This window comes from Lonchura striata, chromosome 6 (assembly GCF_046129695.1).
Source record: "Lonchura striata isolate bLonStr1 chromosome 6, bLonStr1.mat, whole genome shotgun sequence".
In the NCBI taxonomy this organism is placed as follows: domain Eukaryota; kingdom Metazoa; phylum Chordata; class Aves; order Passeriformes; family Estrildidae; genus Lonchura; species Lonchura striata.
In genome coordinates this window covers 4,708,224-4,728,450 of record NC_134608.1, presented here as the reverse complement: position 1 = coordinate 4,728,450, position 20,227 = coordinate 4,708,224, and the positions used below count along the sequence as shown (strand labels likewise).

Sequence of the window (20,227 nt, the reverse complement as noted above, 5' to 3'; positions counted from 1 at the left end):
CTGTAAAATGGAAATACCTCAAATTCTTTTCCTTTTAGAGGTGCGCCAAGGGTGGAAAACAACAAAGCAAAACAAACCCAGATAACCCCAAAATCTGCCCCTTAGTCACAATAAAAGACTTTAATAAAGGAGCCAGAAAAACATCCAGAAGAAGAACATACTGCAATGAACTGTTCAGTGTTATCAGAGAAGGAAAGGCACCAGTTTTTAACACTGCTGACAGAAAAACCTCCAGACATTGATCTCAATTCTCTTGGTTTTTTGGTTTTTTTTTTAAACCATAAACCTTTAGTATCTTTGGTTCCAAAATATTCCCTTGCAGCAAGGAATGTCACAACCCAATTATGTTCTGCACAGGAAACAAGTCCCTTTCTTCAATTTACCTCAAACCTGGCATCTGCTATTTTTTTTGGCTGTTCTAAAGTTCATGTACTGTGAAACAGCTATTAAGAACAAAGTAGGAGAGAAATCACATAATATTAGACAAATCAATCAAAACCACCTCAACCTTTCATTTGAAGCATTTTCAATCTTGACTTGCTAAGGAGCTGCTGCACACCTTTACTCAAACCAGATACTGTTGTTGTTGAGTGGGGATTTCTTTGTTGCTGGGTGGCATTTTTTATCATAATTTTTAACAAATCCAATCAAAACATTTCTCCTTAACACATTTCATGTTTTCATGGATTGTGGTATTCCATGTCATCCATCCAATTCTGTAATTATATTTTTAAATTAAGTATTAATCACAGCTGTTGTTGTTATGACATTTACACCCTGGTGTCTAAGTATCTTTAAAGTAAACAGTGTTTTGAGCAATAGCACAAAATTTTAGCATTAGGAGAGGTAACTATATATATTCCATTGCTCACTGACACTTCAAGTAGACTTAATTGAAAATATTGTATTCATTTTCCACAAATTTGGACTGGATCATAATAATGAAATAAAAATCAAATAAAGAAGATTTCTACTAGACACAGCTATATTCAAAGTTCCTCTAATTTCTCCCATTTAAAATTGTTTACAAAATATCCAAGAGCACTTATCAGAAAACAACAGGTGATTTATTATTTATCAGCAAATATTAAAAGAACCTTTGTATGAAATTACTTCTTTTAAGCACCCTAGAATTTATTCTAAATTACCTTTTTTAGGAGAGGACTCTAATTTTGGTAAGTTTTGAAGATCTAGTTCCTTAATGTCTTTTCTTGCTATTGAGTAACTGTAAAAGAATAAGGTTTTGTGATTACATCACAGAAAAGCAAGCATTTGACTTAGAAAAACAGCAATTTCTAAAATTTTCAAGTTATTATTCACTTGCAAGGTCCTTGCTAACAACTAACTGTCTAAGGCACTTGTTAATGTATGGTCCAAATTCCAGAGTAAGTTACCCAGGGTAAGTTCCCAACCTTTGACATCCAGGCATTAAAGCATTCTTAAGTAATTAAGAAAATTTTGTAAATGTCCTTTAATTGCTTAACCTCCACTAATTTGAAAAGGTTAAACATGCAGGCAAAAAAATATTCCTGAACTGAAAATATGTACAAGAATCAACAGATGCTCTCCAAAACAAGGATCTAGCTAAGAGCACAGAAGCAAGTCCTCTCTTTTCAAAATGCCTTTTTACTAGCAAAGAACAACAGTGAAGCCAATTCACAGATTTGCATTGATAGACAGTTGATTTTAATTTTTAAATTACGAAAGTGTTCTCATAGCAAAACATATGGAGTTTGTTCTGCTCCAAAGTCATACTGGATATTCAGCCACTGAGTTACAAGAGAAATCCTAACCAAAATGCAGGGAGAGCCTTACAAGTGAGTTAGTCTAACACATTTTTTTCCTTCTTTCATTATTTCAGAAAATCTGGAGTAAAACTTCACGAATCAGAGGCTGCCATTTTCTCAAGTTACAGCTATTAGGCTATGGGGAGGGGAAAAAAAGAATCAGACACAGCAGATCTAAATCTTTTACCAGTAACATTCAACCTTCAGTACAGAGCCAGGCTTATCCAGAAGGCTGATGACATATCCTCATGAAGAGGCCAAAATGAACCAAGTCTTCAGTGTACTTGAAATACACTTCAGTAATCAACTGAAATAATCTACTGAAAATCATGGCTATCAAAAACTGTTCACTTTGAAAGAAAGAGGGTGACAGGTGGCCTTTGGCAAGGAAGTTTTTTATTACAATGTGTTATCACAGATGCAATGCAATAACAATGAAGAGAAATAAAGGGGAGCAGCCTTTAAAAAAAAACCCAAAAGCAGTCTTCATGCTTTTAGGAATATATTACTCATTATGTAAGACATACATCTCTATCTCTCTCTCCTCCTCCCTTTTGGAGTGGAGGATGGACTAACAGGATTTTTCTTTCTGTTTGAAGGAATGTAATTCAGATTCTGTAAACACTTTCATTAGTAATTATCTCTGAATTTTCTATTAAAAAAGTGGATTAAACCCTTATAAACTATCTAAACAGCTAGGGACATCTGGGCACCGGAGGTAATGAGGCAGATATCCAAACTACTACAACTGACACCCATACAGAAGGTAATTTAAGGCAGTAAGGGAATTAATTAAAACCAAAACTCACTTTAAAGGATAGCAATTATGTAAAAAAAATGGAAAAACATCCAGGTGTTTACACTTTAAGTTGTTGATATTTTTACATGAAGATGCAGCATAAACTTTCTTGATTAAATGAATTCTTATTGTTACACACAAGGGAAAGAAGGGTGAGGACGCACAGAAGGAGGAGTCAGCTGGAAATAGATTGTGAATGCCAAATGTATCCATACAGCATGACAGAAAACTGTACCCTTTCCTTTTGGAAGAAATAACATCTTCAGGAGCAATGTGTGATTAGTTTCCTCCCACAGATATCTAACCAAAGTGAGCTATCACTTACAATTTGGAATCTGCAAAGGATCGAACTAAACACTGGTCCTTTTTCACGGTGACGTCATCGTTGCAGCTTGGTGACACAACCTGATAAGTCAAATAAAACATTCCTTTATCCAAAAAAAAAAAAAAAAAAAAAAACCACCAAAAAACCAAAGAAATCACACACCAAAACCAAGCAAATAGCTGATCTTGAAAGGAAAGAAAGATAGACTGCAGGAAAACTGCTGTTTTCTGTTTCTTCTATTATATTTCCAGTAGTGGGCAAACAAACCTACTTCAATATATACTACTAAGGCCAACAACAACAAATTTCCAGAAGCAATTTACCCCAAACTATTGACTTGTTATGTACAAGCCAAAAATCTAAAACTGCATGTGAAAACTAATCTGCTGAGGCCACATCACAGGACCCTGTTCATTCACTCTGCTTTTTTAGCTCTTGCTCACACAAAATTTTTTAGAAGCATCTATTTAAAAAGTAACAAACCCACTTATTTTATACTAGCTTCTGATTTTTGGCATTTAAACTGAGACTTAAGTTGGTTTTTTGGTTTGTTTTGTTTATTGAGGTGTGGATAATATGAACCACTGTGAAATCCACATCCTTCCACAGCAGTATAATCTCTAGGTCTAAAGCAAATGATAAAAATACATTTGCAGTATTTGTATTAACACAAACAGAACAAGTTTATGTTTTGCTCTAGATCATATACAAGCAGAAAATGTTAAAAACAAATATATGACTTCCAAGTACTTAACCCACCAGTTAAGAACCATGTTAAATAAAAAATTGTCATTACTAAAGGGAGCTGTAACCAGAACATGTATAATACCACATTTTAAACTGAGGTACATGCAGGTGGGTAAGGCAGTGTCAACTGTTCACCCTACATTACACAATGTCTGAAAATAGCAAAACGTTTTCTACAGAAAGCAACTTTTAGTATGCACATGTAAACTTCTTGTGTGTATCAGTAAGATGCAAAGTGTCTGCCTATACAATACAGGTCTACTTGAACTGGGATTTATTTAATGTATATTTATTATCAGCAGTGGCAATGAACAGCTGTATCATTTATTGACAGTCAAAATAAGCACCAATATCTGCTCCTGAAGTAACTGACCACTGGTAGAAATGCAAGCATCAAAGAAATCAGTATTTCATAAAACTGAAAGTCTAGGGAAAAAGACAATTACATTAAAAAAAAATCAAATCCCAGTACAATCAAAATTCATAAATCTAGATCCTCTAAATTGCCTGGGAGTGCAAATCCTAACATATTTTATTTCTAGAAGAAAAGTGTAATTACACACTGATCATTTTGCATGCAGTTCTAAAACACTTTAACACCATGAAACAAACTTACACATAAATGTTCATCTCTGCTTTCCTACTTTTCAGAGATAATGCAAAACACTTGTATTTTTAGCCAACATGGGAGTAGAGCTTAGCCTGACTGCATTCACAGCTTTGCTGCAAAAGGAACTCACCAAAGCTGGGTACCAGTCTGCCTTCTCTGAATTACAAGTCACACTCACAACCTTGCCAAGCAATTCATCATTGAGGCGCCTCTTATCTTCATCCTCTTCTTCACTACTTTCTTCTTCCTTTTCATCTTCAGTACTGAATCATCAAAATGTATAATATTTTAAAATTTGTCTGAAGTTACTACTTGAAAACCAAAAAGAGCTTATAAGAAGATTTTTCTTCCTATTTTGCAAAGCTTCAAAAACAGTTACAATTATAAGAGCTGAAATTGCTTGAAATACACTTAAATATTAAGTGCACTTACTGAGTAAGAGGAATTTTGTAGAAATTCTTTCCAAGTAGCAGTATTTTACAACAGTATCATGTTAGAATTGGAGACATTACTCAGGTTTTGACTGTGCATAGACATAAAACAAAGACAAATGCTCTCTACCCCGAAAATTAAAAAGCACCTTTTTTTTCACTGTGCTCAGTATCAAGAAGGTAAAAAATTCCTACATTTCCTATTAGCTGAAAGAAGCATAAATGTTCTTAAGGATACTACAGGAAAAAAACCCTTCAACTTCACAGTATTGCCAGCATATGGCCATGCCCACCAGCTGTGCACAAAATTCAGGTGACACAGCATTCATTCAATGGGAGTGCTTCAGTTTTAGCAAAGAACACAAAGGAAAAGCAGAATGCTCTCAGAACTCACACAGGAAGAGAAGATCTTCTCCCTCTATTTGATTTCTTCCCAATAACTGGAGTTCCAAAGTGCTCTGGATTGGTTAGTGGCAGTTGATCAAGTGTCTGCATGGAAAAGGGGGAAACAACAATGGTTTGCAATATCTTGCTACAAAAACAAATGAATTAACTATTTATTTTTAATTCCATGTCCACTATTGTCTTACCTCACTTTCTGCAAAGTGCCTTTCTCCCTTCAAGCATAATGAAGTTCGTCTCAAGGTCCTTTCATCACCGTCATCAAAAACTAGGGTGAAGCCAAGAAAACACATCAGCACAAGCTGGTCAGATCTCAATCCCAAGTCTACTGCTTCTCTCACAATCGAGAACATTCCCTAAAACATCACTTTCAAGCCTAATTTACTGACTCTTTAGTCCACAAGCAAAAGGAAAGTCAGTATTCAGGACTCAGTCTTGGAATAGATTTTTCACACAGACATTCAAGCCAGGACAAAGGAAGGCTTTGGATGCAAGTCTGAGTGTAATTTAGACATTCTTCTTATCAATACAACTGCACCTTTCAAACCACAGGCCTGGCTGCACACCAGTTACTATTATCTAGCAATCTCCGGGGTTTGTTTGGTTTTGTGGGGTTTTTTCCTACCCTATACATTTCTCCCTTAATTATAACCATTTAATAAATATGGTACCTTTTACTACTCCTCTTGCTATGAGCAATTCCACAAAAAAGATCAATGGAAAATAAAACAAGTTTCTGCTACACTATCAATGCCATCTTACAAACAGATCAAGATACTGGAAACCTGCAATTCCAGGCCTGACATTTCATAATGAATATTTAGTACACGTCCCGTTGTGTTATACCCCAAGAATAGGAAGTTCCATCAATTTCCATCAATATACAGCAGAAGAAGGTTAGAACACTATGAGGCTACTGCAAGCTTTGCCTGAGAAAGATCTACTCTTCAGTTTAGATAAAACCTCTTCATGAAAATTTCTTTGGAGAGAAGGATATCAAAGTTACCAATTTCCCCTAACTGCAAAGACAGAGCCCAGGTGGCTGCAGGCTGGAATCCCAGCAAGGTACAAGTTTATTTGTATAGGGTCAAAGTACAGAACAGAACACTTCTCTATATTTAAACTACTTGAAACAGGTTTTGTGCACTAGTTAAAGAAAGTTTCAAGTGCTGTGCATAGCAGTATGGTAATTTTGGCATGCTTATAAAATTAATTAAGCTGGATAAGATAAGCTTTAAGGTTCTTCCATCTTCAGAGTAAATACTGCTGTGGTATGCTCCATATGCTCCACTAGAGAATTATCTTAATGGCTTAGAACACTTGTACACACAAAACAATTAACTTTTCCCCCTCCAAGTGTCTCAAACTACTAAAATTTCAAGAGTAATTATTTTAGGGGACAAATGGCTGATGATTTGCAACAGGTATCTGTATTGAAAAAAAAACAAACAGAACTTAATACTTGACAATAGAACTAAACTGCTTCTTTTTATTTATTATCTCCAAAATTGGAAACTCTATCTCTTTATTTAAAGCTAGCCCAGTAGAAGGATAAAGTAAATAAACTATTCATAAAGCAGATGACATATAGCAGTTTTTCATACTTAAAAGATTGAATGTTATAAATACTGAAGGTTAAGTAAAATATACTTAAACTAAGACACATAAGGAAATTATGACTATCAAGAGCAACAATTTACATTGTGGACATGTACAAAGTACCTCCAACTGCCAGCATAGCTGCAGAACTTAGAGCAAAACATCCTTGCAGAACAACAAAGTGTAAAAGAACAGCATAAACAGAAAGATTTCCTTATCTATATAAGTGATCATTTTAGTAAGTCTCAATAGAGAAAGGATAGCACTATTTGTCATATAAAAATATAAATTATTTGAGTTACTAAGGTGGAACCAGGTAAGGAGTCTCTGCAATTAATCATGATGCTTGAACTATTTCGTAATTGTAGCTACTTCAAACTTGCTTCTCCTCTAGGGAAAACACTTGACTGTGCTTTATTGAAAGGGCAATCAGAAACTCACACTGATAAACTCAGCACCTTTAAAAATACAAGTATGTCTTAAACTAAACAGGCCTTGTGGTTTCCATCCCACTCTTCAGAAAAATCTGCTCCACTAAAGTACTGTTCATATTCATGTCACCCTCTGAGTGACTCTTTAATGCTAGTCCTAGAGGATTTAAGGGAATGTCTTTCCAAGGCACAGTGTCAAATATTAAGGATTCTGTAAATATAAGCAGTAAGGCAGATGGCACAGTTTTTGGCTATGAGATATTTTGAAGCTCTGATAACAGTTGTGTCAGAAGAACTTAATACACTCTAAGCTGCAAATTCATTCCTCTTTTTAATCTCATCCAGAAACAAGGTTGTTTAGCTAAAATGCCTACAAACTAACACCCAAACTAAAAACTTTTAAATTAATGTTGAATAACTTGAATCAATTGCTTCATTCCTTCAACAGGTTATTGCTCCAACTCCAAATTCTTCAAAAGCAAAAATCCTAAATGTTGTGTTTAATAAGGAAGATTCACTGGGCAGGGAGAGGGCAGGAAACAGAAGACAAGGAGCCATCTCCCCATCCACACACACACACGCACACACACACACACAAAGGATGTGTTTACAGTGTCACAATTCTCATCTCTAAAGGGGAAATTACTGTCCTGTGAAAAAGCAGAAGCCCTTGAGGTCTCCCCATTGCCTCATCTCGCAGTGGGCAGGAGCTGGCTGGGGAAGCAAGGTGCAGCAGCTGATTTCAGGGAAGGGAAGGATACAAACTAGCCAGGGAACTGCTCACTGCTGTAGAACAGTCAACAGAACATCAGGGCAAGGAAGGGAAGGAAAGCGACATTTCTGCCGGGCAGAGCCCTTTCTTCCAAACAAGTTCCTTAATGAGGAACACTGACAGAAGGGGAGAAGAGATGAGTAAGCAGCACAACCTGGAGGAACAGTCTCTGCCATAATGCTTGGTCTAGTCCCAAGAACTGAGTCCAATATGTTCCATACAGAGCATATTGAAACAGTGACAATAAAATGGAAATTTTCAGAATTTTGCTGCATCTCGACCTTGTCTATGATAATAGGAAAGAAACAGAATTGTTTTTTCTGTTTGTTAAAATCTACACACTAATTTAGAACAGAAAAATAAAAACATACTTCCCAGTGGTGATCAATACAACACTTTGCAAGAACTAAAAAAAAAAATTTACTAGAAGTTCACTACCTCAAAAACACAACTTTAAACTCACTATTGACAAGCTGGAATCTTCCATTTCCTGTCTATAGCAGACTTGTATACACCATCAGCAAAAATCCACTAACCCTGCCTTTACAATAAGGCTGTCTCAAGTTTAGTTTTCATGTATTTAAATATATAATATTAACCAGCCAACTAATCAAAATCATTTTTAGGAACTGTGAAGAAGTTTGTCACAAAATATACAAATCAGTTTGACTATATCTTGTTTAGAAATACATATATAGCTATACTATAAAGAGATTTAAGGAAAAAAAAAAAAAAAAACAAGACAGAAAAAGGAGAAGAGAGCAGAACTCTGGAGAGAACATCCTCACAGCAATTACAAGATGACTTCCACAGAGCCACCAGTGTTACCAGGACAAGGCAGTTCTGTGGCACACAAGTGCACAGGGAAAACAACCCTCAAGCTGTCAAAGCTGCATCTTGCAAACTTTAAATCCAACAAGTTGTGCTATGCTACTGCCCAAACCAAGAGAGATTAGATTCTGCACTGCAAGGAAACAATTGTGTCTCATTTCCCAACCCATTGAGAAACTTTTAAGCCACCGAGACAATGAAATAGAAGTACATACCACAAATTAAAGCTGTTCCAGTATCACTGTGCACACTGAATTATTCTCACTGGCTGCCTGGCAAAGCAGCAATTTATGAGCTACAAGAGATGCTGTCTAGGAATATCTCAACTAATACGTGCAGATTTTGCAGATATTTGGGACTCAGCTGTGGAAACAACATACAAAGTACCAAGAGCTGTGCAGTTTTTGTTAAATGGCCTTGTAGACAAGGGCTGTACTACTGATTCATCACTGTAAAAGGACCTAAGAGCAAGTACTGCACTGTATTGTGCTACTGAGACACCACACAACTCAAATTTACTATTTTTTAATTAGTTTTAAGTGAGCCCAAGTTCCTTTTACAAAAATATATTTGAAATATCCCAGAAAACAGGAATGTTTGAGTGGCATTTGAGGCTACTCATAGCAAACTATCACCTCACAGACAAAAACTTGCTGCCTGAAACTGATTTTTCTGAAATGTAAATCTCACTATTGTTACACATAAAGAGATAAGAGAAAAAAAATCTACCTCCTTGCTTTCCCTGGAGTATTGTTTATACAAAATTTAAAAATATTTTTAACACTCAGTTCACATAATAACAAAGGTGGTTTTATAAGCAAGAATTTGATCCAGTTGATTTGTTACAAGGTTCTACTGTTAAAATACTATTTTTCACTACAAAATCTTGCTCCTCCTTGCACCTGTTCCCTAAACAGGTGTAAACAGAACACACAGTGCTATTCTTTTTTTTCTAGATTCTCCAGAGAGCAACTAACAGAGCTACTGCAGCATTTTTATGTGCCACAGGTGTACTTACCCAGCACATCCCATGCAAGGGCTCTGGACAAATACGGGGTTTCCTCAAAATCCACACGAGCAAATTTTAAAAAGAACAAATTTATGGTGGGTGATGGTGGTGGAGAACACCAGCCAAGTGGAGGCAAACACCTATGGTTTTGGATTCCTGGATGACACATGCACAGCCCAGAGATGATGCTTCTGCCACGTGGAGCTCAACAGGATGCTGGGAACTGGTCAAACCAGCATGGCCAGCACCTGGCACACAGCACAGGCCGGGTGCTGGTCAAGCTTTGGAGGGACAAACCAACAGCTCTGGCATGGATGGACTCAGCTGCCTGAGGGGCACTGAGAGCTCCCAGCATCCTGCAGTAACAGCTTACAGCTGTAGTGGACCCAGGACCAAGCCTATTCTTCCTCTTAGCATAAATATCTCCACAAAGCATCAGAAGAAAACTTATTTTAAAAATAGGAAAATGTGATTATAAATAGCTCCTGTTAGCAACCCTGCTCCTAAAGTCCCAGAACATCAATGGTGGTTCATTTACTGATAAATATCCTCAACATTATGAACTGGAATTTTCAAAATCCGTGGAACATACAAGATTACTAAATCAAATCCTCAGTATCTTTAATTTCTGTGACCTCACCACCACAGAAATGTGAAGTGATGCAGTTGGTGGCTCAGACAACACTTCATACCCAGAACAACCCAGGTCTCTAACTCAACTCTCTATTTCCTGGAAACTACCACCATGATTACATGTGAGAGGAAGAAGCCACCAACAGAGCTGTGGGGCTGACTGAGGTGCTTCAGAAGTGTCTGAAAGGCATAAGTCTCAAAAAGTAAGGAATCACATTCCCTTTCACTTTAAGCAGTACATAAAATCCTAATAACTCACAGCAAAATCTGCTAGAAACTGCAAAGACCTCTCACTGTTTCCTTCTCCTATTTCCTATTCATTTCACAGGAAATATTACTGAAAGTTAATACATGTTTTTTATTTCTTTCTTTAGAAACACTTTTCCATTAGTCTACCTAGCAAAATACAAGGTTCAATATATTTGATTTGGTTTTGTTTCAACTTGCAGAAATTATATTACAAATAAAAAGAGACCAAGCACACACAGATCACTGCCTTGAGTTTTTTCAAAGGAGAAATGAAATGGGGCAAACCAGGCCATTCTAACAGCAACTCCTGGATGCTTGCTCAAATGAAATCCTGTTTCTCACTTTTTTATATATATATTACACACTTCTAGTTCTGTGCAGAACTGATACAAAAGTGTTTCCTCAAAGAACATCTACATAAAGATTTATGTTTTCTGAAATTCTGGTAATGCTTGTAAGACTCCAGGCAGAGTGTGAGAGAAGGAAAATACAACTATGCACCTTGTAAGGTGTGGTCTGGGTTGTGGTTTCTTTGTTTGTCAGGCATTGCAGACATTATTTCAGTATTTACCTGAAGCATTTTACAAGTTAACAGAGAATCAGGTGGATGGTACACTCAGTAAACTGTAATTCAAACCTTGTTCAGCTAAAACAGATCTGACAGACCACTTTAGCTCTATGCAATTATCACCTAACAATATATTCAGCACTTCAAAAGCATCAATGCAGTACTTTGTAATATGTAAATTAAAGAAGTTCAGTTTAGATAACTGCATTCTAAAGAAAAACATCATCAAATCATTGAATCACTTAGTAAAATCACCAGGAAAACCCCTCTTAGTGTCACATCACTTTGGGCTTCGGGAGTGCCTTGTGCAGTGACATTTCCCAGACACTTTTAAACTTCCACTCCAAACAGCTTTTGCCTCTTTACCTGCTTATACTGAAAAGCTGAATTTCAAAGGTAACTTCAGAAATATTTCCAAATCACAGCCAGAATGTTCAATAGAACTGCACGGCTAGATCAACATCATTGTCATATAAAAAGAGGTAAAAAAGTGATTCTGTTGAAGCTACAATAAAAATAAAGCTTTGTTTATTCTGGGTACATGAACACCATTAACATACAGGAGATACTACTGAAATACACTAACTGATCATCACTGTGGCTCTTGCATTATAGTGGTGGCAAAGTAGCCTATTACAGCAAACTCAGCACTTCCACTGGTTCAATTTATTGACCAAAGCAAAATTATTTTAGGTGACTTTTCTCCTTTACATCCCTACATGAAACAGAGAAACTGATATGCAAAAGGGAACATCATCACTTCTCGCTAGACATGCAGGCAGTTTGCTTTGGCATTTTTTACACATCTGTACTTAATACTCTGAAAATGTTTGCCTGTATATGTGTTACTGTTTTAACAGCCAGAGATCAGTTTGCTTTTAGATCACTGAGAAGAGATGTTAGATAACAGAGAATAAATAGAAAGGGAAATGCACAAACTACTGAAATACAAGCTTTTCCCTGTGCTTTCCATTCCAAAATGTTCAGGAAGGCATCCTGTAAACCTGGTTAATCCACTTCCCACTCAGCTCTTTAGCTGTGACTGCATCAGTCAGGGAGGCTGTGGAGCAGCACACCCACCAGCTACTAAAAAGCAACCAATTCAACTGTTTGCTTTACAAGCAACATAAATATACACCTCATATCTATCCAAAACTTTCTGCAAAGACACAATGGAAGCAGCAGGCCGAAGATAAAACTTATTTTTCACATGTCAATATTCCTGTACTCAACCTAAAACACTTTCCCAGTTTTAACTGCAGAAGAACCACGATGCAAACTTGATGATATGCTTCCTCTGGTCAATGTTACCAGAGGAAACTTTCAACTCTTTCAACTCCAACAAGCAACCTGCCACACAGAACCAACAAAAATGTTCCCAAGAGCTAAATCTAACAATTACAATTATATTTTCATAGTTAAAGCACCAGGTAACAGCTCTGCATGTTCATTTACCATAAAATTACTTAACTTCCCCCTGAGCTCCAAACCATTACAAATTCCTAGCAATCATAACACATTTGCATCTGAAAAACATATTTTCTCCATTCTGCCTGTCAAAAAATATTATTTGGGGAAAGAAAATTACAGTAGTTAATTAATCCATTGGTTCAAGTTTCTGAGGAACAGTACTTAAATAAATGTGTGAAGTAAAAATCATGGCATGCATGATTTCTCTCTTACATAATTGGGGAGAGTTCAGAAAGTTGTTAAACATAAACAACAATCCATTAATACAGGGCAGAGCATTTATTCACTGTTCAAATTTCCTGCTCATCAAGTAAAGATTTTTTGGCAGAAATGCACTGCTCAAAATAAAAGTGGGGAAAAAAAGAAAGTAAAAAAGAAAAAAAAAAAAAGACAAAACTCATCCCCCAAACAAGGGATTTAAAGTCCACATGTCAAATGTAAGAAAACAAATATCTTCTGGCCCAAATTCAAACAGAATTAGTTGAAAGTGCTACTTGAAAACTGAAATCAGTTGCGAGTTCTACAATTAAAGTGCTAACTCATAAAACATGAAATTGTGCAAGACTGTGTTTCTTATCACTTCTGTAACAGAATGGTGAACCTCTGAAAATCTATGAAGAGAAGTTAAAGGTCCAGTGCTCTACCTCAAGTATGTCACATCACAGTACTAAGTAGATTTTACATCTTCTGCACTCCAAAATAATCCTGTCTTTCCTCCCTGACCTGACATCCACTACAATTTTACAGCAATGTTATAATCCTGAAGAAAAAAGCAAAGAACAGTGGGCTTTGTCAACCAGCTTAGAGTTAAAGCACTCACTAACAATAACAATCATAAAGCAATAAATCCTTCCAAATTGTCTGCAGAGCTTTATCCTGATCCCACCAAAGACAACATAACCTCACCTACCGCAAAGGAAATGCTGAATTACTGAAAATAGCTTATTTAACTCTTAAAAAGGGGTTAATGAACCAAAATGATTAAGAGTTCATGGGACAGAGGCCTCCTCAAGAGAAGATGGAAGAATATGAAGTAAAGCTGAATAGATTTGGTACCCAAGGCAGCTAATGAGAAACACAGTTTAAATTTACAAATCCTAATCTCCAAAGCAATACCCAAGAGTAGTAGCATGTACAGGACAATTAACAGAAGCACGTTCCTTCTAGGCAACTATTAGGGAACAGAAGTTTCCACTGCTGTAAGAAAGTTGTACAAAAAAGGATGGGTGCTTGCAAAGCCCTCTGATTCAAATACTGTCCTTTTGTATTTGCTTATGTACTATTACTTGAATGTTCCTGAGTTTTGTCATTCTGTTCTTAAAGCTGTTTCAGAAAAACCTGGAGATCAGAATTATTGACAATAAGGAAACTTTTCTTACAATGAATTCTTGTTCAACACTGACATTTCACTGACCCTGCATTCTGAACTTTGTATTTCAATAACTTAACACCAAATGAGCCTCCAGCATGAGGAGAAAAGTAGTTTTGTATTATACTTTAGATCACTACTTGAAAATTTTATTAAAGGAAACAGCTATTCACATTATAAATTAATGTCTCCTCTTTTCCTTTTATTGTGTGGTATGCTAATTCTTCTCTTAAAAAGAAATAGATTCTGTCTTCTGTCCATGTTTTCCTTGTACACAAGGCTTGCACACAGTGCAAGGAGGCTCATATATTTCAGCCACAGATTTTCAGTTGGAAGAATGATTTTACAAGGTTTATGTCTTAAAATCTGCAAAAATTATTCTGAATTTCACTGAGTGCAACCGCTATCATTACAGGTACATTGTGTCAAATAAAACTTGACTATTCAGCCCTGCAATTACCTGTGCAAAAGCCTCTCTGAACAACAATTAATTATTATCCTACTTGAAATGGAAAAGGAATCAAGATGTGGACGACTTTAAAAAATTGTCCCCTCCAAAAACTATCTTAGATTGTGCAAAACAAGATGTAATTACTGACATTGTGACCTGTAACTGGAAATACATCGTTCAAAGATAACAGACCATAAATGAAACGTGGCCACTCACCTACAGTGTACCAACTGGCATCTGTCAGCTTGCTGATAACTGCTTCCTGAAAAGATCCATCGGGCATTTTGGTTTCAACCATTGCTCCAACCTGCAACAAGGAGCAGCTCAAGGTTACCTGGAAGCCCACACTCAGAAAATTGATAAAAACACATTGATCCTCCCAGCAAGCCAGGTTTACTTTATAAGACTCCATTTAGCTAAATGCTGCTTTGAAAGTTTAGTTATTTTAAGACCCTGTTTAGTTACAGGCAAGAACAAAGGTCCTTCAGCAGGAAGGCTGAACTACAAGTAGACACTAAAGCACTGAGAAACTCAGAACATCTAAATTCAGCATGACTTCATCATCTCAAAAAATAAAAGATCAACAGAAAACAAATATCCAAAGTCATTAATTCATTAGTGATAATCATTCAATTACTAGTATTTTTTATACTTTAAACAGAGTCCTACTGTCAGCTAGATCAGTAGCAGTCGGTGTTCCTGCAGAAGCAACACAGAAAAGACAAATACAAGCAAGATGACCTTCTCTGGAGAACTCTATTTGCATTCAGTGCTTATAACACAACTCTGCATTTTAGCACACAACTGTTACACAGAATGAAAATACAAACAAACACCTTTTTATATAAAATACATTAACTATTCTAAAACACTGAGTAATTATATTTACTCTTGTCTGATGGGCTCGAATGTGGCTTGGCACTCAAGTTCTTAATTACTTCTGAGAAGTTTCAACGTTTCATTATTTCTAAGAAGTTTTGCATTTTACGAGAACATACAAAAATCCCTGTGCAGGCAAATCTGTGTATGAAGTACACAACACATAGAAGCATAAACAGCTACAAAAATTAAGACTAATTCTTCAGAACCCATCTGATTTAAGGCGATGAGCCTCCTTCTGCTGATTCAATTCTGAACAACAGGTACCCACCTAAACAACATCAACATTTAAGTTTTAGAAATGTATGTGATTACCAAAAGAAGGCATGCAATATACATACTCTTAGAGGTCCTTTCACTTGGTCATCTTGCACTAACTGAGTTGAGTTATCCCCCTTCAAGACCACCTGAAAGATATTAATGAACTTTTTAATACACATCTGATTTCTTAATAGCACACAAAAACCACAAGAAAATGTGCATATATATATATATATAAAGACCTTATCATCCACATTAAGATTATCAATTAGACTCAAATGTTACTCAACAGAAAACACTTGGCATGGCCAATTTTACTGACAGGAAACCCCAAGTACCACATTTAATTTTTAACCTGAAACATCATAATTAAAGAGCAGGGCAAATCAAACACCAATCATTCCAAAGCAAAGAAAATACATTTTTCAGTGAGTTTAGTTTTTGACACAATCCAGGGTAAACCTGGAACTAGGCTTCCAGATGAGAAGATTAAGCAGTGGGTTTTTTTTTTTTTTCTGTGATTCAACTGCAGCATTTCACTGCCAACACCTTCAATACAGAACTACAACAAAAATAAAAACCTCTTTTTATTAAAAATGTATCAAAAAATCACCACACTGGCTTTGATAACAGCATTTCTGCCACCTTGAGCAAGTTTTTATGGGGAAGATGTGGAACACCACCCATGTGATGAAAATAAGGATCAGTTAAAGTGTAAGTAAACTGTGCTTCTCCCTTTCAAATCCTATATTCTAGAAGGGAACAGCAAGGAAACAGTGAACACCAGCCTAAGCAGTTTAATTTTTAAAAAATCCAAAATTTTTATTTGTTTTCAGGAACCAAAAGTTCCAGAAGCTTGCTTTGATAATGATGTGCAGTTTTCTGGCTCCCTCAATTATTCTCCAAGCACAGACTACACTGTAGCTGTATTTATAAACACAACACCAGTGGCATGCCAAAACAGCAGTAGTATTAACACACATTCAGGTTAAAAATGCACTTTATGCTGATGCAAAATTTAAAATCAAAATTGCAGAGGGATGAATACAGGTTGTCCTCCTGCTCAGGAAAAGGCTACCAGACATTTTGGACTTTTTGCACTTTTGGCAAGAGTGCCAGGGTGTGCCTACACACTCTTAATTACAGTATCAGGCTTAGCTTGTTAAAACTTCTATTGTTATAATATAATTGAGAGCCAGTGACAGGAATTTCCACCAAGTCACAGCAGCCTCATGTAATTCCAAATCTTATCGTGGAGTAATAAAGCATCTGATTCTAATGAGAAAAAGAAACTCCTACCTATTAACAGGCTAAATACTCTACCAGACCAAAGATGCAGACAAAATCAAGCTTGTCAGACCTGCACACTGCTTCCTACAGAGCTTCTCTTTAAGACACATTTCAAAGAACACCACAAGTTCCCCTAAGTACTTATTAAGAACAAGCAAAAGACTCCAGTATCTGAATTACATTTTTTCTATTGATGAGAAGCACTCTGATAAAGTGGTATGATCTATACATGTAACTGAAGAGGCTGATGGCTTTTAAGACTTTATCTAAGTCTTAAAGCACACAAAAACTTGGATATATAGTTACAAAAAGCAGCTTTCACCTCAATTTCTTGGGGATTTTGGGTCACTGATACTTATTTACATATCTTGGACAGCAGGCACTGAAGTAGGAAGTGGGAAGACTTTGACAAAACAAAGAAGAACAACTTCTGTATTTACTTTCAATTTTAACTTGCATTTAACAATGTTTTATTCTTATTCTCACATAGTGGCATTTACAACAGTATTACAACACCAAAATGACAACTTTCTCTTTTGGTTGTTTTTCCAGAAGTCCTGTAAAGGTGAATGAAAATTATGTTCCAATACTATCCATGCAGAGAAATTCAGCTACAGCCAGGGCATGCTGCTTTAGAAGCTGCATCAAGATGCTCAAAACTTAAATATTACCCTAGGCATGCCTAAAACCTGGCCTAAGAAACAAATTATTGCCATCTCTCTTGCTGTTGACTTGTTTTTGCATTGCCTTTTCAGTTCCAAACCGTAAAAGTGAGAGTGTCAGTCAGTATGAAATGGAACTTTTGCTTCTGAAGAGGATGATCTTATTCCTTATTATTCATGTAAAGCCATAATCCTGTATTTGTGACATGAAAACTTATTGCTGGGAAACTGATGCATTTGAAAACAGAAGACAAATGCAGTCAGGAAAAAAGAAGCAAGAAAGCTCATTTTTGTTCCAGCACCCCACTAAAAAATAAAATAAAAAAAACAACATTTCCCCCCAGAATGAAGCAAAAAAAAAAATCTCATCCTAAACTAAACAACAAAATATGAAAAAAACCACATTTAAGTGCTGTTTAAAATTCATACAGTGAAGTGATGAAGGTTTTCTAATCTTCAGGAGTAGGATCTCCTGTGACAGCCCTTTCAGCACAATGCTTTACCAAAACCAGCATCAGCCTCAGCACTCTCACCTTGACTTTCACAAGCCTTTTCACCGTCTTAATCTTTGCCTCGCAGAAGGCACCACGGTACTTGGCACTGACATCAGTCCCCACTGTCAGGTAGGCAGGCTCATCTGCTGCCTGGAGGGGAACAAAAACACAAAATCAAACTTTAGCTCTTACTTATTGTTACAACTGCATCAGGATGTATTTCATTTCACACCTTTTAGATCTGTTGTATTTTTAATTAATAAATTGTCTGTCCTTGAGATTGCCATTGCAGAGTTCTTCAAAAGGAAAAAAAAAAAACCTAACAAACAAGTTACAGGAAGTTTTGGTTTGTCACTGATGTTGACACACACCTCCTGTCAAATCATTGTCAAGACTCTCCCAGAAATGTTTCTGAGGGTATTCATTGATACTTAGGAGAGCTGCTTATAAAAAGGGCAACAAAGTGAAGGAGCAACTATAAATTCAAGTAGGTTCTGTGCAAAAGGAAAACATTGCAACTGCAAAAAGGCAATAGACAGCTGTATTTTTTCAGCAATAAGCTATCCAAAGACACAGATTATTTAAAACATTTGAGATTGGTGTCATCCCAACTTACAATTAAGTCTGAAACATTCTATTTACAGGATTTCTTTCCTGGTGACTAAAAGGAGACCTCTAGAGAAATCTGTTGCAATCTTTTAAACAGTTATTAACAATTATTTTTCTTTCCTGGAATGCCTTTATTAACATTTAATTGCCAGTGCATTTTCAAAGAAAAATATTCATCACGTTTTCCTTAACCTGGACTTTAATACTCAGCATTTCATTTACCGTGCTTATTGCAGCTGATAAACAAGGACAAAATAACAACACTGGAAATACAGGAAATGGGTGCAGAATCTAAAATAAAACGGGATATGTATGGGGTTTTTTTAATAACTTAATTATTTCATTCAACTCTGAAGGGAAAAGGAAAAGTTTTGTAAATTATACTGCAATTGTTGAGCCTTTGTACTGAGCAAACCGGCAACAGCAAAGGCGGGACAAAAGCTGTGGTTTTGCAAACTTGCCATAGCAGCTGCTGATACAGGAAGCGTTTAAAGACGGGAGCCCGAAGGACAACAACAACTCAGAGGCGATGAGGATGTTCCGAGCGCTCCTGCACGGCGGCGAGAGCTTTAAATCACCTGCACCTCGCCGGGGAGCAGGAACAGCACTCACAGCACGCACCGAACCCCGCGCTCTCCCACTGCTGCCGTGCCCGGGCGGAGAGCGATTAAAAATGAAATCTCCAGAGCGGCGGGCGAACAGGGCGGCGATCCCCGCTCCCGCCGGAGCCGCCTACCTTCATCTTTAAGGGTTATGTGAGCGATTCCAGCTCCAGGACTTCTCCTCGCACGGGCAACACTGCAAAACAAGAGCGGGGGAGGCTGAGGGCTGAGCGCGGGGCTCGCCGCGAGGGGCGGCGGGGGAGCCCGGGGAAGGCGGAGGGAGGGACGGAGGGAAGGAGCCGCCGCCCGTCCCGGCCGCGCCGAGGGAGCGCGGCCGCCGCTTCCCGCCGGGCGGCCCCGCGCTCGGTGTGTGTCACGTCGCCATTTGCTCCGCGGGGCTCAGGGGCCGCCGCCCCCCCAGCCGCCTCAACTTTCCGCGGCCCCGCCGGGCCCCCTCCTCCTCCTCCTCCTTCACCTCCCGGACTTGTGCCTCCCGCCGCCGCCCCGGGGCAGCGCCGCAGCCCCCCGGCCCAGGGAGCGCGGGGGCCGATCCCGGGGATACCGGGACAGAGTTGGGGGGTCCCGGTCCCGAGGGTCCCGCTCCGTGAGGGGGGCGGCGCGCGCGCCCGTGCGCTCCCACAGGGCGGGGGAGGGGGAGCGGAGGGAAGGGGGGGGGGGGGGGGTGTTTTAAAGCGCAGCTCCCGGAGCCGCTTCGCGTCCCCTCCCCCGGGACGGCGGCGCGGCAGCAGCAACTCCACGGCCACCGCCGCCTCTTCCTCCTTCTCTCCCTCCTCCTCCTCGCGCGTCCCTTCCTACCTGCGAACTCCTCGTTCCGCAGCCCCCGCGCCGCCCGGGCCCCTCCGCAGACGGCGGCGGCGGCCCCGGCTGAGCGCGGCCCCCGCTCCGCCCCCCCCGCTCTTCTCTCCCGCCCCCCGCCCCCCCCGCTC

General features: G+C 38.2%; 1 protein-coding gene across 2 annotated transcripts in view; it reads right to left on the bottom strand.

The window, feature by feature from the left end:
• ARID4A (AT-rich interaction domain 4A) overlaps nt 1-20,194 on the bottom strand; it is a 47,100-nt gene extending 26,906 nt beyond the window's left edge. For both annotated transcript variants that reach the window (XM_021534651.2, XM_021534652.2), the window contains exons 1-10: nt 20,097-20,194; nt 19,415-19,476; nt 18,109-18,219; nt 15,704-15,769; nt 14,700-14,790; nt 5,290-5,369; nt 5,094-5,188; nt 4,399-4,531; nt 2,912-2,991; nt 1,149-1,225 (exon numbers count right to left, since the gene is read on the bottom strand). In XM_021534651.2, the coding sequence (XP_021390326.1) occupies nt 1,149-1,225; nt 2,912-2,991; nt 4,399-4,531; nt 5,094-5,188; nt 5,290-5,369; nt 14,700-14,790; nt 15,704-15,769; nt 18,109-18,219; nt 19,415-19,420 (739 nt within the window). In that variant the 5' untranslated portion in view covers nt 19,421-19,476; nt 20,097-20,194. The remainder of the gene's footprint in view (nt 1-1,148; nt 1,226-2,911; nt 2,992-4,398; nt 4,532-5,093; nt 5,189-5,289; nt 5,370-14,699; nt 14,791-15,703; nt 15,770-18,108; nt 18,220-19,414; nt 19,477-20,096) is intronic.
• Between the last annotated feature and the right edge of the window lie 33 nt (nt 20,195-20,227).